Consider the following 26785-nt stretch of genomic DNA (forward strand, 5'->3'; position numbering starts at 1 on the left):
TGCTGCATCTTCTGTCCACTTTAACTGGATCACAAGCTGACCGGCAGGCCTGATATTAGTAATAGTTCATGAAAGTGTAGGCTTCATTTGTTGTCACTAATAAGCATTTCATAATTATGCTACATTAAAATAAAATCCAACAGCACACAGTCAAAAGTTTGGAAATGTCAAACTTAGGTTATAGCTCCATGTGTTTGTTTACCGTGGAAAAGTCTTTCATGAGCTAATGGAGTACTGTTTGTTGCCCATGTGAATTCTGACTCTTTTGGTACGTTGTGCATAGTATAGTAAAAGAGTAAAAGATTCTGTAATCTGAAGAATTAGACATTTGCTTTCATTGTTTCCATTCAATTTTCAGCCTCCAGCTATCCTTCCCAGAAGCATGGTAAGTAGTATCCAGGCCTGCACTGAAAATACAATTATCATAGGCACATCTACGATAGAATAAGATCCATGTGATCTACAAACAAATGTCCATTTTCCAGTGTAGAAACTAAAGCACAAACAAGTGCTTCAGTACAGTTGACTAGGAGCCCAATTTTGAGGCGTTTTGGCCTCAACGCCAGCTTCATTTTTTTCAAAGTTGGAAAATAATGAAGTAGGCATAAGGTTGTAGGAAGAGATCAGACTGAACACCTTTGAAAAAACTGGATTCAGTCTATCCTGTTCGTGTGTATTAGCAGATGTTTAGTCAAAATCATCACCATAAGGAACAGTTTCCAGGTGTCCAACTGCAAAGTCAGATTTATAGAAATGATCACTTAAAACTGAAACTGAGTTGTACTGTATTTTCCTCGTAGAACCAGTAACAGGCTGCAGAACTGTTGAGGCCAAAATGTCTCAAAATTGGGCTCCTAGTCAACTGTACTGAAGCACTTGTTTGTGCTTTAGTTTCTAAATAATTGTATTTTCAGTGCAGGCCTGGATACTACTTACCATGCTTCTGGGAGGGATAGCTGGAGGCTCAAAATTGAGTGGAAACAATGAAAGCAAATGTCTAATTCTTTGACATGCTTCAAATAGAAAAAAATATTATGCAATAATGCAATTAAATGCCTCATGGTGCACGTACAGCAGGGCACTATTGGAACTCTGTAGCTTTAAAATGATTTGTTGTGCATTTTAGACATTTTTTCAGGATAGCTCTTTGATACATGGAAGGTATCTGTACGTGTATGAATGTCAGACAGAGATATGTAAGTACATTGTTAATGGTATTTCTTGAATTACTTTGTGTTATTTTGTCTTTGACAGTGAAATTGATAAAAACATTGATTATATGTCAAACTTAAGGAGAGATAAATGGATGGTTGAAGGCAAACTTCGGAAGTAAGTTTTGTTTCCTTAAATATCACAATATATTGCTTTTTTGTGTTTGCTCAAATATACTGCTGTGTAGGCAATTTGTTCTAAAGACAAAATCAGCTCATTCAATTACAGATTTACCAAGAAGTCAGTAACTCCACTGCTTAATTAAGATGGGATATGAATTTAGAATGGCCCAGCACCATTTTTTTACAGTAAAACTATTAAAGATGCATGAAATTCAGAGGATTTATGTTCCTCAAAATTGCAGGAAGATCAAGTCCATTTTGTATTCTTTCAAAAAAGTAATGTATTTTCCTACTAGAATGTTACTGAAGCAATCAAATTAATATATACATCATTAGAGTTTATTTGGACCTGTCATACTTACCAGTGTTCATTCTGAAATGTGTTTTAAGAAGACATAGTTCTCATACAGCATACTGATAAAATTTTGCCAATTTATTTAATAACCACATTATGCTATCTTAGTGTTTCCTGTCTGCCTATGTTGCGTCCCTATAGTTAGAGACACAACATAGTTGTCCCTATAGTTAGGGATCATATGTAGAATGCAGACACTGAGATACATTTTTTTTATTTAAGGTAAAAATTGAAACTTTTTCAGAGTTGTCAGCTTCATATCCACTGTTCTCCCATCCTACAAGACAAAATTCCATACAGCAAGCAAAATGGCTCCAGGAAGCTAGAAGGTATAAAGTTCATGAATCACAGGGGGTAAAAATGCATAGCCAGACTCCACTTTTTTTTTCCTTGTTTTCTTTTTTGTAGTCGTCTTTAGCTCTTACCAAGCAGCACTGAATCCTTTCTTAGTTCTTGCTTTAGGTACTTATGTTTCTAATCTTATTTCTCCCTTTTTTCCCTTTACTATAGAAGAAGGAAGAAGTAAAGAAGAAGAGCAAGAGGGAGGTAGAGGAGAAAATGAGACCAGTAAAAAGAAATTCTCTACTAATACTGGAGATAACAGTCTACACAGGGTTAATGTATTTTGTCTCTTAGGACAATACAAAGACCTTCTCCTATCTTTCTCTCTATCCCTTCTATGGGATGCAGTTAAAACAGTTGCTGAATTTCTAATGTAGCCAAGTGTCCATTAATGAAATGGGATCCTTAGCTGTCCTTGTCTACTTGGGGACTGTTTAGTCTTCTTTCTTTCCCTCCATCAAACTGTAAGTACTTGTAGATACTAGATCCTCCCTTTTCTCTCATCTCGTCTTCTTTTCGCTCCCTTCAGCCAATGGGTATAATGCCCTGACAATGCAAGTCCCTCTTCCTTTCCACAATCATTTCTGTATTTCTTGTGTTTTCCTCTCATGAGTGAATTCACGGCTCCAGAAGCCCTGTCCCTATTTTCATTCGTAAGTATCATAGGAGTGATCCAAGACTTTCTGTTTCTACTTCCTTTAAGTCACTGGACTTGATTCATCTTTCTCATTCTTGGTTCAGAATCTTTGGATATTCCGCTGTTTTTCTGATGAATTCTCAGAAGTTTTTTGAAGATTGATCGATCTTAAACATATTGTCTTCTTTATTTTATCACCTGGTACACTTTAAGAAACTCTGATAACTATTCTGAGCCTTCTCTGAAAAARAATTTGCCTATTAAAGTCTTCTGTTCACTTTTCTTTCTGCTTCCAGACTACATTTTTTCTGCGTGTTTTCTTCTCTGTCCATTTCAAAGCCCATGCTAGTTTTGAAGCATCCCAGTCTCGGGTTTGTATAAGAGTATCTCATCTYTTGACTACTTGCCATGTGATCAAGCAATATGTGTATACTTTTTGTATGCACAAAGACCTTTACAAAACCCTCAAAACATAAGCCTATCATGTGTGAAAATTTTATAGGAGTAGAATAAAGGATGCTGATGAATGGGCTCTTTTCAATTCTGCTCTGTTTACCTATTTTTTGTGGTAAATATTCATACCAGCATGTCCAGACTGTCTGGAAGTATATCTTAAGTGGCACAAGACAAGATTCTACTTATGTCAGAAGGGGAATTTTCACTAATGGGTTATATTCTCTGCTTACATCCCCATTGCTTGTCATACATGCTTCCTGAATTGGACACTGGAAAAGGAACGTGAAATGCTGTGTTTGTAAGGTTTAAAAAGCAACATTAGAATCTCAGATTGGAAGAAAGAATCATTTCGTTACAATCTCTAGGCAGGCTTTTTTTTGTTTCCTTACCATATGTAACAAAATTCCCTGATAAATTTATTTTTATGGTCTGCAACTGAATTCTGAGCTGCCTGCACCACTTTTTCTAGTGGTTTGATGCTCAGTGAGAGGCTGCATCTAATTCTCTCCTATGACATTTAGTTGTAAATCTTGTAAAGTCGTCCATCTCATCAGATCAGTTCATCTTTCTTTGTGCTTTCTGTATCACAACAGTTGTCAGAAGACTGTCTCACCTGGGATGATTCAGCTACTTTTGTTATTAGATACCGTAGTTTCAGCTTCTCTTTTTCCATTACATGTCTTCTCACCATCTTTTTTGTAGTTTGATCAGTGTAAAAGGGAGAAAAATAAAATATAGCTCCTTGAAGGAGTAGTTAATATTTGTTTCTTTATGTAACCTTGAAATACTGCAGAATAAGGTTTTCACTGCAAGGGTGTTCTTTTCAATACACCATTATTATGGCACCCTCTTTGTAAGTTAATTCCTTTCCTATGAGGCCATTTCAGCTATAAATGACAATGCTAAATCAAGAATATTGTTATATGATAGGAATTAGGATAGGAATTACACCCTGAGTTAGGGTAGGAGTTGGAAATTCTGATTTGGAATACTTTCCTTTTTTGGCCCAAGGTGAAGTATGTACAAAGGGCCTGAGTTTTAGAATTTCTTTACCATGCTATTTTTAAACATTTGAGTTATGTTGAAAAACCTTGAGGGAAAATTTGGTCAAAAGGTGAATTCTCCTTCCATGATCTAGTGAATATTACAGGTTAGATAAGAGTAGGTTTAAGTTGCATACTGGATTGTAGTGGGCCACCTGCTCTTCTTTATAGCCCACTGGACTTTATAGTGCTCACAACAGTTACAGAAGTCCATTTGGTATATACCCGAAAATTGGGAAGATGAAAGAAATAGTTTTCTGGGTGAAGAAATTATTCTAAATAAGCCATATATCCAGGTAGCAACAGGAAAATTACTGCATCTTTTGACATATTGCAACATTTGCTAAGTTACATTGTTGTTGAGTTCTGCCTCTGCACTATGTTGGATGCAGATGGCGCCTTCTGGTGCTTGTAGTGCTATCAGAGAGCATCTTTGATTCATTTCCATCCTTCTCATTTGTAATGTCATGCAGGCATCTTATGGTGCCTGCTAGCACTGTATCACTGTATTCACTTTCAGCAAAAACCTTTTTACTTGTCCTCCTTTGCTTCAGGTGTATGAAGGAGTCATGGTTGTTCATTGTTGCTCTTCCACCTGCCAGCCTTTGACTGAATTATCTTCCAGATTATCTTTGATTTGTCTCTGAAGTTGTCCAGTCACACAGCAGTCAGTCTGAACACTGAGCAGTAGCTTTGTTCGAGTTCGATCGTTGATTGCTGTGCAGAGGCAGGAGTTTCCGGTCAGGTGATGAGGATTTGATGATGTGAAATTACCCTAGTAAAAAGGATAACTTAAACAAAACCCAGAACTTAAGTAACTAAATGGAAGTTGAATAGTATTGATGTTCAATGAGACTAAAGCTTTTTGCACCAGAGCTGAAAATGATACTTTCAAAATCACTAAAAGGCTTGAGAAGATGTATTTAATCCAAGTATCTTAAATAGCTATAAAAAATCAGTGTTTCTATTGGGAAAAATAGAACTGTAAAACCTTCTAAATCTTCCACTGCATTAAAAAAAAAAAAAAAAAAAAATTTTCAAGCAAACAAAAGCCCCCTTGATGATTTCCTGCTAACAGTCTTTTTAAAAAGTGCTGCCACCAGTTCAGCAGCAACAGCTTCATTTCAGCCTGTGCCACTAAGTGCAGGCTCAGTGCACCAGCGTTTTAGAAGGCTGATGTGTGCCAGTGTTCCTCTGGCAAGAGCTCGGTACTTCAACAACAGTCATCATATTAGTAGCCACTTGCTGTATGGAATATTGTTTTGTAGGATGGGAAGAGAGAGAAGTACGACAAGGGAAAATTACATACTGGTAATTGTGTTTGTCGTGACCGTTCTGCTTTTCCCATCCTACCTTCTTCCAGCCATCTCTTACAAAATCTTTGTCTTTTCTGCACGTGTTTATGAATCTCTTCTAAGGCAGTTGCGTTTTTGGTCTGCGTTATAAATGAGTGGTTAGGCCTGGCTATTTATTCCTCCTGTGATTCAGCATGTTTGCCTGCTAGCTTCCTGATAGGTGGAACTGTAATATTTGCTGTGTGGAATCTTGTCTTATAGGATTTTTGTAGAAGAAGAAGGTCTACAACAACCATAATTACTGGTATGTAAGTTTCCTTTTTCTTTCTAAAAGGAAAAAATGAGTTTGAGTAACTCCTAGAGTTGAGTACTCCTAGTAGTTTAGGCAGTTAAGATTTCTCAGAAGAGAAGGTTTGTCCTAGAAAGAAAAGGTCAGCCAAAGTGCTATACTAAGATAAAAGATTAATATAATAAAATAAAAACACATGCAAATCTGTAATTCAAATTTTAAGCCGACCTTGCTGTTGGCTATGAAATTGTAAAACTTCTGTGTTCCAAGTTAGGATTTCTGCTTTGTTTTTTTGTTTGTTTTGGAGAGGTATTTTATCACAGAATTTTTAAACGAATGTAAAACAAAAGGTTATTCAATAGACAAAGGAGTTGAAATGGTTCTCTTGTCAGCTGTCATGACTTTTCAAAACTCATCTTGTATTACATTTCTTTTAAACAGTTACACAGTAAAATTCACCAAGGAGAAATGGAAATTCTACGCAGAACTGAATAAGGGGCTTAGAGTTTCTTCTGTTAACCTGAATGTTTCTTGTTGGTTAATGGCAATAGAGTGAGATAATAGAATTTCAATGTAGAACAGAAGAGCTAATTTGAATCTAAAATTACTTTCAGTCACATATGAAGAAAGATTCGTTTATACCACAAACATACTCCGTAATTTCAGCTCCTTATCATATATTTAAAGGCTTAGAATCATTCACGCCAAGAAAACTGGCAAAAGAGATGCTACAGGAGGTGGTGACGTAGGAGAGGAACAGCACTCCTTGGAAACACCAACGCCAGGCCGCAAACGGAGGCGAAAGGGTGACAGTGATTATGATGATGATGATGATGATGATAGCGATGATCAGGCAGATGAAGATGATGATGACGAAGAGGACAAAGAAGATAAAAAAGGAAAGAAGACAGAAGTTTGTGAGGATGAGGTGGGGGATTTTAACCTAGTTAATTAGTTAAAAAACCTAAAAGTAGACTATTTAAAGCCTGTTTTCTTTCTGTTTCTCTGCATTATGGCACCATTTTCCCAAAATATTACAAGGAAGAAAGAGTATTTTATCGTCAATATTTTAAAATTTTTTGAATAAAATTTTCTTCCTGACTGTATTTTTTTTTATCAGCTTATATAGTATGGAGGCCCCTTCCATACTATATTTTCCCCCTTCTTTTTCCTTTGCTTTCACTTAGTCTTAATTTTCCTGAAATTCTGAAAGGTTATACCAGATTCAGGGAGCCCCAGTTTTATTAGCAGATGAACATAACTGCAGTTTTCTCTTAATGGAGAGTAAAAGTCATTTATTAATTAATGGAATAGTAAAGAAGCATAAAATTGTATGAAATGTCTATTATAAAGTTTGCCTGTGCTTTTATTTTTCACAATTTTTGTAAGCTAGTGACTATGGAAGAAGATACATTTCTCTAGTCAAGTGATCACAAAATGCTAAATTTTACTAGTCTATATCAGATTAAATATAGGAAGGATTATTAAAATTTTTTTAGCCTCCTAAGTTGAATTGTCTCTGCTACAGTCAAAATGAATTTTTGAAATAAGTGCCATAGGACTCATCGTAGAAGTCTTAACAGTGTTCTCAACTGGATGAAATCTGATGAAAGAGCCAAGGAATACCAAATACTAAATTTCAGCACTGACCATTTCACTCACTGCCAGAAAACAATCTGTTTGTGCTAATTTATCAAACGACTGAGGAGAGTTTTTTGGGTTATTGTGGTTATGGTTGCTTGAACAATGTATGTATGCAACATGAGGTTTGCATTCAAATCTTTGCAAACACTTAAAAAGAAACCAAACCAAACCAGGCTCTGGGGTAGGAATAGCCCTTCTTGCTGCTGTTACAGATTTGTTTCATATGTAGCTTAATGTGTATGACTTTAAGAGAGTACCTAAGAGGTATAACGCCTAATAATAATAATATAATAATAACCTAATTATAATAATATAAATAATAATAATATAAGTTTTTGCAGATTAATACTTAAGTAATTAAGATAATTTCTATTAAAGTATCTTAATCTCACATCTTCCCATGATCTTTTTCCCCTACAGCCATACCTGCTTACTCCCTTTTTCCTTTACAAACGATACAAATTCGTATTTTGATGCACTGGGCATTTCAGAGAGCAAAGTCCTCTGAAGAAAAGGATTTAGTGCTTCCTGTTCGTTTTGTGGTATACCAGAAGTTGCATTGCATGCAACATATGTATGCAATGTTTGCTTAAATAAGTGGATTCTGAAATAGCCTCTCTGATTTGACACCTCATTTTCTGTTGCATCTGTTTCTATTACAATATTAGTAAGATGCAGTAGTATGGTGTTATCCTGAAATAAATTTGCGTGACAATATATTTGATGATTATAGGATGATGGGGACCAGACAGCAAGTGTTGAAGAACTAGAGAAACAGATTGAAAAACTGACCAAGGTGAGAGATTTCCATCTATTTTTAGATATAATGCAAATTTGATTGCTGGATGCCGTTGAGTTTGAATGCAATCCATTATTTTCCAGTGGTCTCGCTTAAGACAAATTGAAATCAGGATGAGCTTTCATTTAATGAAAACATGAAATGATGCTAATGTTTATGGCGCTTATTAAGCCAAAAAATGAATGTTTGTTGCACTGATGGTTTTGACTTAAAAGACAATTAGAGAGCTATTGATAATATTTTAACATACGTCTGCAACAATCATTATTATCTAGACGTAATTGTTACACTAATGTTTGTTGAAGTTTAGTTGTCCTTTTCTAAGATTATGTATGAGAAGCAATGGGATTTTCACTATGCAGATATGATTGCAGTTGTCCATTCCCTCCTGCAGTTGGCTAATCACTGCAGCTATCTTCCCAGCCAATACAGAGAGAACTGTCTTTACTTTGTGTTTTAAGAGGGGTAATAGGGTGTAATTGTAAGAGAAACAATAGAGAAGAAAGACAGAATGGTGTAGGTTGGGCTACAGTATGACCCATGTTTTTATTAATTAGTTCAATCTATGTATTAGAGAATTAATCATTTCAAACTTTGTCTCCTAGTATCTCTTTTACTCCAAACTGCAAGAAATCAGCAATCCAAAATGATACCTGGCTTCCAACAGTGTCAACTTAGCATGAAAAACAAATAAAATGTCTTTTAGATTCCCCTCAGAGCGCTATCTGTGTTTGAATACAGGATTTAGTTTCAGACATTACTGTTATTTTTTTCTGAACCAGTTAAAATATCTAATTAGTTTCCCTCAGAAGCTACAGTATCTTACACTGTTCGGCTGTTTTCACTGCTGTGCGTACTGTTTACTGTTTTCTGAGAGTCAGACAAGTCCTACCATTGCAAAATGCATCCTTAAAGCCAAGTTGATAAGCTGAACCAAGAAGTAATTGATTTGATTATTTAAAGCCAGTTGTCTAAGTAAATTTGTTAATTCTGGGTAGAATATCACGTAACACATGGAAAAAAAATCTTTGGTAAAAGAGCTTTCTCATGTGATCCTATAACTTCTGTTCAGTGTGGTAGCAAGGAGATATTTTCTGTTATAATGACTGATTTCTTTTTCTATTGAATTATAATGTTTGTCCTTTTCTAAAATAGCAACAAAGCCAGTACAGGAAGAAGTTATTTGAAGCTTCGCACTGTTTACGTTCAATGATGTTTGGTCAAGATCGTTACAGGCGCCGATATTGGATTCTGCCTCAATGTGGTGGTATTTTTGTAGAAGGCATGGAAAGTGGTGAAGGTAAGAAACATACAGAAATAGTTTCATACCAAGGTATACTGCCAGTCCCTGCTGGCTATAATTTTGAGTCAAGGACTCTAGGCTTCACCTTCAGCCAAAGGTCAAATAAGGTAACCGTCAGAAAACATCACTGTTGAGATGATGCTCTCTGATAATATTTTTCTGATTGAGAGAGCTGATTTCTCTTTTGAAGTGAGGATTAATATTTTGCACGTTTTGAGTTACTGTATTTCTATATGTTATGCTTTTTCACATTTGTAACAAGTGCTATTTTTTTGACTTTTTCTGAACTATTTCTCTTTTCTCTATGCCAGTAAACTCTGTATGTGGAAACTAGGATGGCCATAGAATATATGAAAAAGCATTGCTTTTCATCTTTTTTGCAGAATATTCTGTGTTTGAAAATTTCATATGTGTCTGAAAAAGTGAAAATTACTTTTTCACAGTGAAGTACTATGTTTTCTCCTCAGTAATATGAGTTAGTTTCTGTATTTTCCTCACTGATCATTCTTTCAATTCAGCAAATAGTATTGTTGTTAAAATTTAGATACAGCTTTCTGCTTGTGATGGTTATATACTGCTTGTGGTGGAATTTTCTCACAATTCATTGAATTGAGGTAGAGAACCTGTTTAATCTGATTTATTTTTAAGGCCATTAGAATTTTTAAATATGAATCTTCATTTTAGTCAMAGAACAAATCTTCTCCAATTCTGATTTTGATAGAGGCAAAATTCATTACTCTCATAAGGTTTTTCCAAAAATGGAATATATGATATCAAGAGAATAGCATCATTCCAGAGAGATATTTAATTAAAAAAAAACTAAAACGTTACAGCACTATGTGAAATCTGAACTCTGTTTTGGCCTCAAAAATAAGCCATAAAACTTGTCCCAGATCTAATCCTGAAGTTCCCATCTTTGCAATGGGTAGCCTGAAGGAATTGTTTTTCTGTGTCTCCTGTCCTACATTTATTTTATGATCTATGTTTGGACTTCTTTTGCCTATGAGTAAGTACCTGGATAGAGAAGCTAAACCGTCAGATGCTGTAGTGCTTGCGTTCTTATTGTGCACTGTAAAATAAAATCTATTTAGTATATTTTAAGTAAATGAATGCCCAAATGCTTCAGAAGTTACACACAAAGGGAACCATTGAAACACAACTACTTGTCTGAAGAAGGCTGAAAAACATACACAAAAATTTTAGCCATGACCTTGAGGACAAACCCCTATTTTTATACATATACATATACATATACATATACATACATACATATATATATATATATATATATATATATATATATAGCTTTAATGAAAATTTTATCTCGCTGAAAAGCAAGGTGTCCATGCTTTTAAGCTCTCAACTATTCCCTCCTTCTTCAGCTCTTAGTTTGCACTGGTCCAGTAAAGTCTATAGTTTATCCATTTCCCATTCCTTTGTCTAAGCATCTGAAAAATGAGACATGAACTTTTGAATGATCTGCCCGGTTAAAAAAATAATCCTCCTTCCCTCTTTGTGTAGTCATTTTGGTTGTTATGGTGACATTCAAATTGTTATACCTTGAAATACCCGTAACTATGAGCACAGTTTTCAGTGTGGAGATACTGCTTTCTTGAAAGTATTATATTTGTAGCAAATACAAWTTTCCAGAATGTACAAGTGAACTTTTATGGTTGTTCTAGCCATAAACCACAAACAGAACCCTTATTTATTTGCAATTGCTGTATCTGTATTCATAGCAGATAGATCTTGAACATCTCAAATGCTTGAAGAAGCTGGCATCTGCTATGAAATGCTTTTGTATTTTAAATTGCTTTAGACATTACACTTTCAAATGACATCTGTCTGTGTAGCTATCTGTAGAGTCCTAGTCATCATGCTGCATAGGTTATTGAAACAGCTTTAAGCTATCAGGAATTTTCACTTTAAGGTTCACAGTCTTAAGTTGTTAAGGACTTTCACTGAAAAAAAGAAATATTTTTAATGTTAATGATTCAATGTTTGGGGAATATTTGATTTCACAGTAGGAATTTTGATCCTCCTTTTGGTAGCTGGCTGTGAGTTTGATGAAATGGCCTTCAGCAAAAATAAATTCCAAGGCTATTAGCACTGTAGACTATAAACATGTTTTGTTTTGTAAGAAGAAAGCTGCCAAAAATTCTTTCCTTCCCAAAGAATTTGCACTGGTAAGCTGCTTCAGAAATGTATGAATCTAAAGGGAGAACCCTGTAGCAAAGTTAACTACATTGAGGTTGTTTTTCCTCTAGGTGTTTAGCAGAACTTAAATCTGTATGTGCATTGATGTTTGCTTCCTTTTGCAAATGTTCTGTAAAGAGAGAAATGATCTCATTGAATTAAAAAAAAGACACTGATTTAGCATACATAGATGCTAAATCAATAACAGTGAAGTTATTGCTTATGTAACTATGTAACATATAACTATTTTAATGTGAAATGATAAAAAGGTCTAAATTAGTCGGCCTGTTACTTCATTTACATTTTTTTTCTTGTAGGTCTAGAAGAAATTACAAAAGAAAAAGAGAAATTAAAAAAAGCAGAAAGCATACATATCAAGGAAGAGATATTTGAGAACTCAGAAGAAAAATTACACTGTTTAAGTGCAACTCACTGTGAGCAAAAAGATCTGAAAGAAAAGGACAACACTAATTTGTTTTTACAAAAGCCTGGATCTTTTTCAAAGCTAAGCAAACTGTTAGAGGTAGCAAAAATGCCACCTGAATCTGACATTATCTCCCAAAAATCTAATGGCAGTGCAGCAAATGGGTGCTCTTTATCTTATCAAAGTAACTCCAAAAACTCTCTCTGCAGCCTTCAGCCCACTGTTTCACAAAGCAGCAGTGAGAAATCTGAATCTAATAATCTTTTCAGTCCTATTGTAAGTGGGCCAGGAAAGTTTTACAGTTCTCCACTAATTCCGAGTGATCAGCTGTTAAAGACTCTCACTGAAAAGAGCAGACAGTGGTTCAGCCTTTTGCCAAGAGTTCCCTGTGATGACATGTCAGTCACCCACACAGATACACCAGCTACCACAACCTCCCTTACGCCTCAGTCGCATCCGCCATCAAAATCGCCCTCACCTGTTCCTTCGCCTCTTCTGGGGTCCACCTCTGCACAGAGTCCTATGGGATTAAGTCCTTTTGCATTGTCACCACTCCAGGTAAGTAAATAATTACCTTTTGAATAGTCTGAATTTGCTGTGCTTATTCAGACAGAATTCTTGCAGAGTCCAGTTATTTCACAAAAATGCTATCATGACATCTTTCTTTATATTTTTTCTGTTTTTGGATGTTAATAAACAGTTTTGTCTTACAAATGCTTTCATACTGGAAGCTTTTTTATTGAAAAGTATTGGTAGGTAAAATCCAAAGTAAACCGATGTTTGATATTTTGTATGTGCATTTCATTAATTTCAATAGGCTTATAGGGGTTGACCACTGTTACTAAATGAAAAATGGATGAGTAAATAAAAACTAATTTTCAGAAATGTAATCCCTTTAAAAACTGTTGTTCCTTAAGCATTCACAGGGCCCTAGTAAAGATTATTACATGTTTGTGTTTGATTAGTTTTTTTAAACTAATTTAGGTTTTTTTAAGCTAATCAAAGTACTGAGTAAAGGCCTCCTTTATGTTTTGATTGTGCTTTTAAAAATAGCATTCTAATCGCAATTCAGGTAGTGCTCAGTTAATAATAATAGTTGTAGCCATTAAAAATATTTTCTCTGTAGCAGATGAAAAGCGGATTACCTATAATGGGACTTCAGTTCTGTGGATGGCCTACGGGAGTTCTTTCTTCAAATGTTCCATTTTCATCTCCTTTACCTACTCTTGGATCGAGTTTGGGATTGTCAGAAGGGAATAGTAATTCATTCTTGGCACCTAGTGTTCCTACAAGTAAAAGCGAATCACCAGCACTACAGAGTGAAAAAATAGCTTCTACTCCCTCTACAGCAGTTGAAGTAGCCAAGCCAGTAGATTATCCTAACCCAAAACCCATACCAGAAGGTAAGCTTGTGACAACAATAAGCTGGAACTGATAGATAATTTGCTCCAATGCCACTGAGCTGTTCCAGATTACTTTTGCATAATTTAAGTATTTAATTTGTCTAAGTCATTTGTCCCTTCTGATTGGGATTGCATTAGAAGTGCCTGTAAGGAATTTACATGCCTTTCTTGATTTAGAAATGCAGTATGGATGGTGGAGGATTACTGATCCTGAGGACGTAAAATCTTTGCTTAAAGTGCTGCATCTCAGGGGAATAAGAGAAAAGGCCTTACAAAAGCAAATACAGAAACACATGGATTATATCAGTCTGGCCTGCATCAAAAATAAGGATGGTATGTAATTGATATTCATGTTATGTGTAGTTGTTGGGCAAAGGAAAACTGGCATAGATGAGTTTTGAGATGTATTTACGTGGAGGGTTAGAGTATCAGCCAGAGAGAAAAGGTAAGTTTCTCACTGTCTGTAGACTGCCTTTTCACCAGCCTCATTCTGGAAAGTTACAGGGCTGGAGAAGTTCCATGTTTAATGTAAATTTGTCTAGGGGCCTGACTAAATTTTAGTAACCTTTTCAAGCTCTTTCTGTCTCTGTAACACTACAGCTTAGCCTTCCCTTCCTCTTCCTGCCTTTAAATTGCAAGCTTGAAAATCCACAGAATTTAGTAGTCTTATTGGTATCTTTTATAACAGTTCTTCCACATTTGATGGGAGTTAACAGGTAAATCAGTTTGAATTTACTCAGAGATGTTGTAATACTAATTAAAATAATAAAATATGATTCTCAAATACAGTTGCAATTATTGATATAAATGAAAATGAAGATAACCAGGTAACTCGAGATGTTGTTGAAAACTGGTCAGTAGAAGAACAAGCAATGGAGATGGATCTTGCTATTCTTCAGCAGGTGGAAGATTTAGAGAGGAGAGTTGCATCAGCTAGTTTGCAAGTTAAGGTAAAACCAACTTTAAGTAAAATCTCTCTTTAAAATGACATTATTGAAGTGGTGAGAATATAAAGTAGATAGTAGCAGTCCTTTTGCTGTTAATAAGTGCCTTCTCATTCATCTCTAGTGGTCTGCAAATAAAACAAATCCACTGCAGCAGTATCACAAATATTTGTGTTCCAGACATAAAAGGAACAGTAAATAAGCATTATTTTATTTCAGTTAAATCACTGGATGAAGAAGATGCTCAGAGTGGCAGACCTGGAAGAGTGTTCTTGTATAGCATGCAACACCATGCATGTTTTGTTAACTTTTTAAATGCAAAGGTTTCACTGCATATTATGGAACACTTAGTTACAATGCTTTGTGCTGCAGTTCTCTATGTTTTGGGTTTCTGCTGCTGTTGGTGCTTTTAGAAAAGCCTATGATCTCATCATGCTTCTTTGCTTGAGTATTGTAGAATCATGGAGAAAATGCGATATATGGGTTGTGAGCATGAAAGAGTGAAGAATTAATGCCTCTTATCACAGCCTGAGGCTTTCCCAGTGTGAATGTAGGATCATCATATGTTTGTTTGGTTATAGTACAGATGTAGTATTTGGGCTGTAGTGTATTCTAGGGGTGGATGCAGAGTGTTCCATAGGTCCTTTCAGAAGTCTGTTAATGCTTTAATTATTTTACTTCTCTGGATATTTTTGCAAGAGTGTCTACAGATGGATTACAAGTAACTAAGATAAACTGGAAACAGTGCTTCAGTTACTTAGTTTGATTCCATTAAACAGTGCCGCTGTTTACACACTGAGTAAGTTAATAGCAACCAGTAAATGTGCTAACCTTTCTATTAACGTAGGGTTGGCTGTGTCCTGAACCTGCATCGGAGAGAGAAGACTTGGTATATTGTGAACATAAGTCAATTAGTAGATTGCACAGGAAGCACGATGGAGATTGTGCTGGAGGCGGAGAAGGCAGTACCAGCTCTCTAGAGCGGAAGAGTGACAACCCTCTAGATATAGCTGTAACCAGGCTTGCTGACTTGGAGCGGAACATAGAGCGAAGGTATCTGAAGAGCCCCTTAAGTACCACCATTCAGATCAAACTGGATAATGTGGGCACAGTTACTGTCCCTGCTCCTGCACCATCCATTAGTGGTGATGGTGACGGGTAGGTTATTGAGATTAACTTGAAAAATTATTGTGCTTCTTTGCTAATTGGAGCCTATTTTCTATTGCCTGTTATTTATGTACCTTCTTGTATGTCTGTGATCCGTATGGATCATGTTATTCTGCATGGTGCTTTGTAAAGATATTTTTTGTTATGTTTGTTGATAATCTTGCAAAGTTATCTTACATTTAACTGGTTGTGACTAAGCTTTGAGGCACGTAGCCACAGTCTGTGCACTACATCAAATTTAGTTGCTTAAACCTTATACTTATTGGCTGTGTACGTTTTGTCATTGCTTGGCTTTCAATGTGATAATGATTGTTCCACGTTTAAACATCAGCAAACACGGATGTGACCTACTTAATTTCTCTATATTTCAATGCAGAAGTGAAGAGGATATTGCTCCAGGGCTAAGGGTATGGAGAAGGGCATTGTCAGAAGCGCGCAGTGCTGCACAGGTAGCTCTGTGCATTCAGCAGTTACAGAAATCAATAGCATGGGAAAAATCTATTATGAAAGTTGTAAGTGTTTTTCATTTAAAAATACTGTAAGTTAATTTACTATATTCTGTTTGCCCACCTTAAGCACTTAAAGATACGGTGATTAATGTTTCTCTTATTACTGCCTGTAAAACTTTCTACAGTTAAACTGTACTTTGTGAATAGATGACCATAAATCTAATGGAAAAGATTATCCCCTTCTTGCTAAATTCAGTATCATGAAATTTCTAAGATGAAAAGCCCTTGTAACTGATTGCTTTATTTAAGATCATAAATAACATTCAGGTATGAAAGAGGCATTTCTGACTCCATCTGATGGAAGATACTCTATCTGATGGAATATTTCTGATCTCATCCGTGACATGAGCTTTATGGAGATTCAGCATTGCATATTTTTATTAAGGACTTCATTTTTCAGAAAGTTGAGATGCTCCAAATGTGTGTGGCTTCTTTTGCATGCCCACTTATCACAACTGCACATGCAAACTGGGCAAGTGTGTAAGCAGATATGCTGAAATACTTGTTTCCTTGTACACGTGCCCACTTAACAAATAGATTGGTGTTAACTGCGTATACAGTGAAGGCATGCAAAATGCATGTGTCAATATTTGCATGGACTTTTGAACCTCAAATTTCTGAAAATATAAGCTGTAATTCTGCTACAATACTTGTAGGAAGAACTTTCATAATTAAAGCAATTAATGTGTAAAGGTCTTTCTCCAGTTGTTGAACTATTGCTAAAATTGACCTCAAATTGCTTTAAGATGAATCAGCTTTATGACGTGATTTTGTACTGCCAGTGCTATGTGGTGGTGCTGATAAAAATGTTTTTTTTTAATTAATGTTTTCCCCCTAATTTTATAATGTCTGCCTGTTCTATATAGAAAAAAATGTATATTTTTATCTATACAGATGTATAATTTAGATAAAAACTGAAGATTAAGGCTGTATCTTTAGAACAAAGGGTTTATAAATTTAGTAGGAGCAGCTGAAAGGGCATGTAAATATAATTTTTAAGGTGTAATGCAGTATCCAGAAAAAATAACATAATTCACAAATGCCTGAAATGTTTTATGCATTGAATTATGTGATAGACATTGGTATATAATGAAAACATGTGGAGATCTTTACATTCCTGAAAAAGAAGTCCAGATATAGAAGAATATCAAAACAACTGTGTAAGAAAATTGACTCTACGTTTGGTATTTTTAGACCAGTATGAATTTTGGAAGTGCTAGGATCATATTTGGTCTACCATAGTGAAATTCTGGTGTGCTTTGGATAAGATCCTTACTGCTTATTATATGAAAGCATTGTAGTAATTTTAAAAAAACCATTATTTTTATGAATTAAATAACTTGCATGTAATAATTAAGAAAAAAAAAAGACAACAGATTTCAGGCAGCTATACCAACAGACCTTACTGATGCTGAATCACATTTACAGCACTTTTTTATCTACAATCTTCTTTAATAGTTACTTTAAAATTTGCTTTTTCTGGTTGATTTCAGTGTTATAACCACATGCAAACTTACAAACATAGCACCTGCAAATCCTTTTAGGGACACTGAAATTAACTATTTTGAAATTCTTAAAATGAAAAATTGCCACTAACTAACTGTAGCCAACTTTTGCCAACACATAAGAGCAGTTCTAATCAATGTTGTTCTTTGTGCACTGACAATGAATGTTGTGTTGTTTACCTAAAGCATTAAGTGAGAATAACAATAGGGGTTTGTTTGCATCATAAAAGCTATCAAATTTGCCAGTGTTATACTATAGAGAAAGTAATTTCCAGAGCAAGGGTAATTTCTAAGGGTTGTGATCCTATGAATTAAACCCTGAGAGCAGACATTTTTAACTAGTTGCTGTTTCTGCCATGGGCATAAATAAAGAGAAAATCCCTGACATATTATATATGCTCTGAGTGATTTTGGTTATGAGATACCTTGACCTATTGTGGACATTAATCAAATATAAAAGGTATTCATAGTTTTGTATGCTGTAGAACACCAATCTTACAATGAATTGCTTTTCAAATGTGTTAACATTTAGGCCTGAGATTAGTTCTTCACTTACTGCCTATATTCTATTACAGATGTGATCATTGCTAGACTGATTGTGGTAAAAGGAAAGGGAAATAATTTTCAAAGTGAATATGTTTGTTTGGAGAGGAGATGTATTACATATATATATATATATATATATATATATATATTTATGTATAGTGTTTCAAAGTTGAAAAGTTGAATTAAAGCAATTTTTCATGTATTATAGTACTGCCAAATTTGTCGAAAGGGAGATAATGAAGAATTGCTGCTGCTTTGTGATGGCTGTGATAAAGGCTGTCATACATACTGCCACCGACCCAAGATCACTACTATTCCAGACGGTGACTGGTTTTGTCCTGCCTGCATAGCAAAGGTAATACTAATCCTAAAGGTGAAGTTACATATATAGGTGTTTTTGCACATGCTAGAGTTTGAGATCTCCCAGGACTTCTTAAAACCAAGATAATGATCTGTATGTTTATGTTGGACTGCCATTAAATAATACAAGATGAGTAATGTTTTGGGGTTTTCTTTGGTGTTTTTAAGAACTTGGACTCTCATGGTAAGTAAAAGCTATAACTTAGTCCGTTTTAAACTGTAATTTTTAATGTAAATAGGTACAGAATTCTCCTGCTGATTCAGTATCCTAACTGCTTATTTCTCTCTAAGAGTATTTTGCACATGAATCTTTAGAACTTTATTGTTCTAAATGTTGACAGATCAATGTTTTAGGTGTTGTTTGAAAGAAATACGGGGAAAAGGTAGTTAGTATCATTCCTTTCATTCTGTACAGCATATCTTACTGTTCCTTTTTTTATACATCTCAATACCTTTCAGAGAAAGACTGTGTATTGTCTCCTATTCCTCATAAACATTTTCAGTTGAGATATTCGTATAATGAGTGTTACTGTCTTTTGCTTGAGTAGTTTTAAAATCCCCAAATAATAGCTTTCTATCTGTTTCTTTCAGCACATTGTTCAAACCATAAACTGACATTGCTGTCAGGAACTCTCAATATTTTTCCTCCTTTCTGTTTTGCTTACTCATTTTCATACTCATTTTATATTCTCCTGTAGATATCTTTAAGTCACGGTATTTGTATCTTTCATATCTAGCCTTTAGATCTTGAAACTAATAATCCTTGGCTTGAAAAAAAAATCCAGTTTTCCATATCTTGAAAAGAATATGGTTGTTAGAAATGAGTATAGTATTCCATCTGTGGTAATATCAGTCTTTTAGGAGTGGACTACTACTTTGCCTGAAAATAGGCCAGCCTGTTTTATTCCAGTACTTTACCTATTTGAAAGTCAGGTACTTGTATGTTGTCACAAACTGTGAACCTAAATCACTAGTCATATGGATGTTTACAGCCTTGCTTGCTTTCAGAGAACAATAGGCAGTAAATAATCTCATTTATTAAATATCTCAATTGTTTTGGTGCTTCCATTTGTCTGATCTTCTTTGGTTTTATGCTGTGTATCAGTAATACAGTTATCTGTATTGCAGGCAAGTGGTCAAACTCTAAAGATAAAAAAACTTCAAATCAAAGGGAAAAAAAGTAATGAACAAAAGAGAGGCAGGAAATTAGTGGGAGATACAGAGGATGAAGACTCTGCAACTACAAGCAGCTCCGTAAAAAGAGGAAAAATGGACTCTAGAAAAAGAAAAATGGATGAAAATGTCTCTCTAAGCCAACTAAAGCAAGAAAATTTCACTCCTATTAAGAAACCTAAAAGAGATGACTCCAAGGACCTGGCTGTTTGCAGGTAAGATCTGCTTGTTCGTAAAGTAACAAATTCTGGACTTGGGTAAACCTTGTTGAAACAAGTGGTGCCTAATTTTTCTTGTTATGTTTTTGGGAGAGAGAGGTCACAAGAACCCTGTTTCCTATCATGTATTCACACAACAGTTGATGATGATTTCACTGTAGATACTAAGGATTTAACATTGGTGTGTGATGGAAGTGTTTGCAGTATTTGGCAATGAAGCACAAGAGGAAAGTATTTCTGGATAGCATGTCATCTGTGAAGTCTCCTACTCCTCCACGTACTTCCATGAGTTGGAAGACCCTGAGAGAGAGGTGCTGACAGCTTTCTAAAATGTCACAAAATTGACTATCTGCCGTGTCCAAAAGGTATTTTTGCATCACAGAGGCAGAGACAGTAATAGGAATGCATCTTTCTTTGCTGCTGCGCTGCCGAGTGAGAAGTGACATAGCTCACAGTTTTTGGAAACCTAGTACGAGCACCTGTTTAACTAGTTTCCAACTGTGTTATGTTGAAGATCAAAATATGGAAGATTCCCAAGTGTTTTTTTCTTTTACAATGTTAAAACGATAACTAAAATTTCATGTCTTAAAATAGGTGGCTTAGAGAGAACTAAATGCTATTTTGAATGCTTAGTTAAGATGTCTGTCTGTACTGACATTGTTTTGAGCTTTGCATAGGACACAGAATAAAGTACTATCCCTTTATAAAGTGAACAGATTGACAGCACAGGATGAATTTGTTCAACAGGAAGAACCTTTGTGAATATGTGAACAAGTTAAAAATACTGATTTAAAACCTTATTTTATTCAGCATGATCCTCTCAGAATTGGAAACTCATGAAGATGCATGGCCTTTCTTGCTTCCTGTAAACTTGAAACTTGTTCCTGGTTATAAGAAAGTTATTAAGAAACCTATGGACTTTTCCACCATTAGAGACAAGCTAAGTAGTGGACAGTAAGTAAACCCAACATAAATTTTAATGTACATTAAATTAAAAAAAAAAAAAAAAAAAAAAAAAAAAAACATTCTGCAGACATTTAAAAGGCTGTATTTCAACTTGAAATTCAGTATTTTCTTTTAATTAGTTAAAACATCCTTTGATCTTCTGCCTGCTCTGGCACTTGTCTGATAGCTTATGATCAAAATAAGAATTTGTAACTATAATTTTTTTCTCTTTGCCATGTCTAAGTGAAAGAGCATGTCAGGTGGGACCTGTGGAACTGACTGACTTCTACTGAAAAATAATAAAGCTTCCAGGTCAAATTTACAAAACCAATAGGAAGATTTTTTTCCTCCCTTTTTTCATTAAGGCATCTTAGTATGGTTACTTCAATTAAAAACTGTGTGTATGGATTTTAAGCTAGGAGTCCCTTTAGGTAATGTTGCAGCTGTGGAGTGAATTAGCACTCCTTCTGTGGGAAACTAGAAAACATTCCAGTAATGGAGGTTAGTTGTTATATACTCATGGAATTAGATTGCACAGCTTCTTAAAAAGGATGGGAAAAAAATTATTCCCATACACATTTTATGTGAGGAATCTCAAGTCTCAGGACCCCTGTCATTTCCCTCTTTGTTATATCCATGTGCTCTGATGATGCATCACCACCAAAAATAATTTTGTTATCCGTTAAAAAAAAAGAAAGAAAAAAAAAGAAGAAGAAGATGGACCCTCTTGAGTGTCCATCAGTTACAAACAAACCAGCTTCCTAGGATGATACAAAGGACTTTTTCACTCCTTGGGACTTTTTCTTCCATGAGCTTCAGATTTAAATGCTGCACATGTGCTCACTAATAACTGTAGACTTGTGCCTTTTCCTGGCTTTTTAACAATTCTATGAATATCTCATCACGCTTTGGACCTTGTATGTTCAGGGTAAGAAAAACAGATTATCAATGAAAATGTTACAGAACTGAGCAGGGCAGCCTTCTATATATATGATTGTTCCTCTTTGAGGTAAATGTGAGTGTGCTCAACATTTGCTTTGAAAGGACTTTTGAAAGGACTTGAGCCCAAGAACAGATGAATAAATGGAATGTTCCCATAGCATTTTAACTAGAAAACTGTAGACAGGGGAAAGTAAATTTAAAAGTAGTTTGATTTTTCAGTACTTGCTTGCAACGTTTTTGATGCAAATAACAGGTACAATGATGAGAGATTATTACTTACACTAATGTTCATTTTCTTGAAAATATTTGAAATCAGAAATGTCAAAAGTGTAATAAAGATGCAGAGCATTCATTGAATATTTTGTGGTTAGTGGTAAATTCGTTGTTGTTTCTAGAGTTCTTTTTGTTAAAGTATTTTCCCCTTTTGATTCCCCCATTTACTTTTTTCTTCTTTCAGGTACCCTAATCTTGAAGCATTTTCGCTAGATGTCAGGCTTGTTTTTGACAACTGTGAAACCTTTAATGAAGATGATTCTGACATAGGCAGGGCTGGCCATAACATGAGAAAATATTTTGAAAAAAAATGGACAGAGATTTTCAAAGTGAGCTGAAGTTGCCAGAATCCATTTTTTTTTCCTTAAATGAGGACTGATGAGACCAGCAATGTGAACTGTATTTACATAAAAGTGCAAGGCACATGCATAACTAATGACTTTTTTTTCGTTAAAAAATATCACGGAAGTGATACTAGTTTTAAAGGCCTCACTCTTACAGCAACCATGGCCCCTTGGTTATTGGTTTGTGTGTTTTATCAAACTAATTTAGGTAGAACAGGGAAGTACCCCCAAAGAATTTCAAAGAAAGGGGTGTTATAGTGCAATAGCAATTTAAAATATATCAAAACGCACTGAATATTCAACCACCAGAGCTCTACTTGGGGAAATGGTTCTCTTTTCCCTTTCAATAAATATCTATTTTTCATTTTTTTACTTTGTAGTTTATTTTTTAGTGAATGTATTTAATTTTATGAATTATTTATGATTATACAGCATCCAGAATCTTCGTTTTCTGTGAAAAGGAAGAATTAGAAAATTGCTTTAAATCTTGAAAAATACAACAAGGAATGTTTTAAAATATAAAACAAAGCCAAGTAAAACTGTTTACACTGTTGTGCTGTGAAGGCACTAAAAATTAAACTTTACTGTAGAGTTACAAGTACATTTATATATATGTTGCTGCATCACTTGTGTAGTTAAATTGTATTTCAAGACAGTGAAGAAAAATTGAGACATATGTATATAATGTTCATTATTGTTTATATTAAGTCTTGTTTTAAATATGTATGATGTGTACATATTGTTTGCAGACATTATCGTTTATGCCTTAGGAGGACAGTAGCATTTTATTTTAGTCTTTAACGTAATTATAGCTCTATGGCTTGTACAGTAATTATCCTCTACCAACACTGTGGAGTCTCCTTAATCTTGGTAGTGCCTGCCTTTAAAACAGGGTGTAGGGGATACTAGTTTTCCATTTTTCTATTTTGTTATATAATTTCAAGCCACCATGGCCTCCCATTCAAGTATAATCATTTGTATCCATGTGGAATAAAATTGTGACAATTTCCTGTGCGCTCCTGTGCGCACACACAGTATTTTTTCATAGAAACATTTCCCTCCATTTGCCTTGCCACAGAAATAACAAAGATGACATTTGTAACCACTGTGTTTTATCTACTGTGTGTTGTGGTGGCCTGCTGGGGCAGATAGATCAGATTTTTTTTTTTTGTACTAATGTAAGAGTACTTGAAGTTTTATTTAAAAAAAATGTTGTGGAAAGGTAGCATTCTTTTTCTTTTCTTTTTCAGGAGTGTTATTTTTCACTAGTATGTGTGGCACGGAAACAATAAAAGACTGTTTTGCAAACCATTTTTTTCTTGGCGATTTTAATACTTCAGATGTTATGTATACAGGAATATTTTTAATAATATTTTGGGAGTTGTGCACTTAACAGAAAGTCCTTATTGTGGCCTTTTAATGGTAACTCGAAAAGAAGAAATTGCTAAGCAGTACCTCTTCAATTGAGTGTTAATAACATCAATCAGTTAAGGCCTTATGGTATAATCATTTGGCTGCCTACCATTTGACCCCTTTCTGGCAATCTCATTTACTCCTGTTACAGCATGAACACTCATGAAAATCTGTGTAGATATACATAATGTTTCATGTAATGTTTCTTAAAAGCTTTTGGCACTTCAAAACATTCTTTTTTGGTCTTTGGTCTGGAGGTCATGAGACATAATCTTTGCTGATCACAGAAACTAGAAGAATTACACATGAGCCATCCTACCCAATATACCACTCTCAGCAAGTAACGTTTATTTTTATTTGCTTGTAAATTAGGCCTGCCATTTTTGGGTCTTGGAGTCTTGTTTTGTATTCCCCCTTGCCATTATAATCTCTGTCTTGGGAAGAATATGTCTGAGTGTACTACTGTCTGAGAAAAGACAGTGCCTTTTTAATGAAATTTCGTGTCTGTTGTCCTCCTCAAAAGATCTTGTTCAGTATATTAATTTTCTTTGCGAAAGTCCTGTTAGAAGAACTGTCCTCATCTAGAATACACTCATGTATGGATGACAGGCAGCCCTGCATTCTAGTACTGGCTCCACCACTGACTGATTAATTGCTTTACTTTTTGTCACCTTTCTGAAAACTTGAATAAAAAAGTTTACTGATATGTTCCAGAGATGTGAAAATTTATCAATGCTTTGAACATATAATAGTAAGTTTGTAATACTCTTATGAGTATGCTGAAATTATTGGGAAAACCACTTATTTGATGCAAAACAGAAGAAATTTTGCCTCAGCTTCTGTTCTAATCAATATCCCCATATTAGATCTAATACTAGTTTTTAAAAAGTTAGAAGAACATTGTTGCATTTCTCAGTCTGTATTCTCATTCAGCTCAACAGCAGGGAAAGTTGAAGAGATTATACCTATAAAAGCTATGATGGTGAGGTAATTTTCACCTTTCTGAACTTCACATTACCTATGTGTTGCTTTGCTTAGTAGCAGCCAGCTGTTTCGATAAAGTTAAATTTACAATAATTAATTATATTTGAATGGCAAGCCTGAATCATACAAATGTCATCATACTGTCTTCACAGAGAACAGCCAGGGCAAATAAGATGGAATTTAACTACTACAAAAATGTGCTTAATTTTTCTTCTTTGCTATTTATCTCCTATAAATATTTCTGTCTGTCTGTTCTCTTGGAGGAAAATTTCTCTGGGGGCCTCTCTTCCTTTCTGAACAAAAGCACACCATCTTAATTTGGAGGATTTCTTGACAAACTTGTAAAATCTTAATTTTAAGGTACTGTTAATGATGGTCAGTGAACAGTTTTTCTGGTTGTGACTGTGGGATCTGTTTTGTCTCTGGGCTTCTCTTAAAATAGACTGGATCAGCTGGAAATCAGAAGTGGTAGTCACCTTGGACAAAATACATCTCATTAAAAGGAGGTCTAAAAGCTTTATCCTAGATCTTTTTATACAATCTCCATGGTTTTCTAACCACAATTAGGTCACAGGTGCTGTGCACCTACCAGTAGGCTTTAAATTATTGAGCTGCAGCAATGTTTCTCTCAGGCATAATTCCACTCAGCACTTAAGACTTCTTTTTGCTACAGAAGGAAATGATATCTGTCATATTGGGCAGAGGGTGAGATAAACTGCCCCCATGAATAACTTTTTGCATTTTTTTAATGTGCTTTTCCTTCCATAGTCTCTTACAACATTCTGAAGAGAAGTGATAACATGCACGTATGTCTAAGTGTTGTTACTTTTCCAGCTTTTTTTTTTGATTCACTGCATGACTTTGGCAATCCACTAAACCTTTCTCTTGGTTTACTGCTGTGTATAATATTAATGTACTTTCCACCAGTTTAATGTTTATGAATTATTTTAAGATCTTTATAAAGAAGTGTTAAATGATCATAAACCAAAGAAATGCACTTAATGTGGACAGTATCTAAAGAGTGTTTATCTAGCTCCCTTATAGATGATGAAAGAAATTCTGTCAAGAAAATAAATGCAACATTAACATAGTTAATGATGTATTTAAAAACATTTCAGATGACTGGAAGGAACTTTTAAGTACCAACAAATTGCATTCCACTTACCAAACATTTCTTAGAAGTAAACCTGTTAAATTAGTTGCTTTTTGAAATGTAGTTATCAGTGGAAGTGCTGCAAACTATGTGGATGAGTTGAGCATATTTCATACGTGCCTAAGACAAATTGGTGCAATTTCTTCTGTCATAAAGAAAGATGGTAATAAAGATGACTCAGTCCGATTTAGCTGGACCTTACTGCCAAAGCACATTATTAAGATTGTTAAGACTAGGTCTGTTAAGAATATATGTAAGATTTGTTGGATAAATTAAGCTGATGCTCCATGAAGATTCAGATTCACAGTGTATTTAGCAAGTAATTTCAAGTTTCCCAACTGCAAAATAAAGAGAACAGTCTTACCTACAGCCTGTGGTACAGAGATCTACCCTCTTTGTTAAGGAAGTTTTTAACAACAGATACATAGTTCTCCCACTTCTTTAAGACGTTGTATTCTCGTTCATCACTAAAAGAGCACGGCACATACCAGGTGGGTTGAATACTTGCCGTGGGCCGATGCGATAGTTCGTCATCAAACAGGCTCCATCGGACGCGGCGCTACGACGAGCCAAGACGCGAGTGCTGGCTACTTACGTGAAAGCGTTTCCAGCGTGAGGAGGGCCTCGAGACAAGCCGCTCGCTTCTGCTGAGGAAATGCAGGTGTAACGACAAGCGCTTTACTTTACGTGCGTCCCTCGGTACGCGTCTGGCTGTGCAACTGGTGGCGACTCAACGCCGTGACGGGACTGCGGCGGGAGCGGGCGGAGCGGTTACTACGAGCTGGGGCG

The 26785-nt window shown here is 35.2% G+C and overlaps 1 protein-coding gene across 15 annotated transcripts in view; it reads left to right on the forward strand.

Moving 5' to 3' along the window:
* BAZ2B (bromodomain adjacent to zinc finger domain 2B) overlaps positions 1-23759 on the forward strand; it is a 168207-nt gene extending 144448 nt beyond the window's left edge. For 12 of the 15 annotated variants that reach the window (XM_085304298.1, XM_085304293.1, XM_085304297.1 and 9 more), the window contains 14 exons: positions 1255-1329; positions 6439-6679; positions 8129-8191; positions 9350-9494; positions 12011-12675; positions 13244-13520; positions 13698-13853; positions 14310-14470; positions 15312-15622; positions 16008-16143; positions 18400-18546; positions 19680-19939; positions 20753-20896; positions 22287-23759. In XM_085304298.1, coding sequence (XP_085160424.1) covers positions 1255-1329; positions 6439-6679; positions 8129-8191; positions 9350-9494; positions 12011-12675; positions 13244-13520; positions 13698-13853; positions 14310-14470; positions 15312-15622; positions 16008-16143; positions 18400-18546; positions 19680-19939; positions 20753-20896; positions 22287-22440 — 2935 coding nt within the window. In that variant the 3' untranslated portion in view covers positions 22441-23759. The remainder of the gene's footprint in view (positions 1-1254; positions 1330-6438; positions 6680-8128; positions 8192-9349; positions 9495-12010; positions 12676-13243; positions 13521-13697; positions 13854-14309; positions 14471-15311; positions 15623-16007; positions 16144-18399; positions 18547-19679; positions 19940-20752; positions 20897-22286) is intronic. The other 3 variants (XM_085304303.1, XM_085304294.1, XM_085304304.1) reach the window with 3 other exon arrangements.
* The last annotated feature ends 3026 nt before the right edge of the window (positions 23760-26785 follow it).

This window comes from Rhea americana, unplaced genomic scaffold, assembly GCF_003343005.1.
Source record: "Rhea americana isolate MKP2758 unplaced genomic scaffold, rheAme1 scaffold_206, whole genome shotgun sequence".
NCBI lineage: Eukaryota > Metazoa > Chordata > Aves > Rheiformes > Rheidae > Rhea > Rhea americana.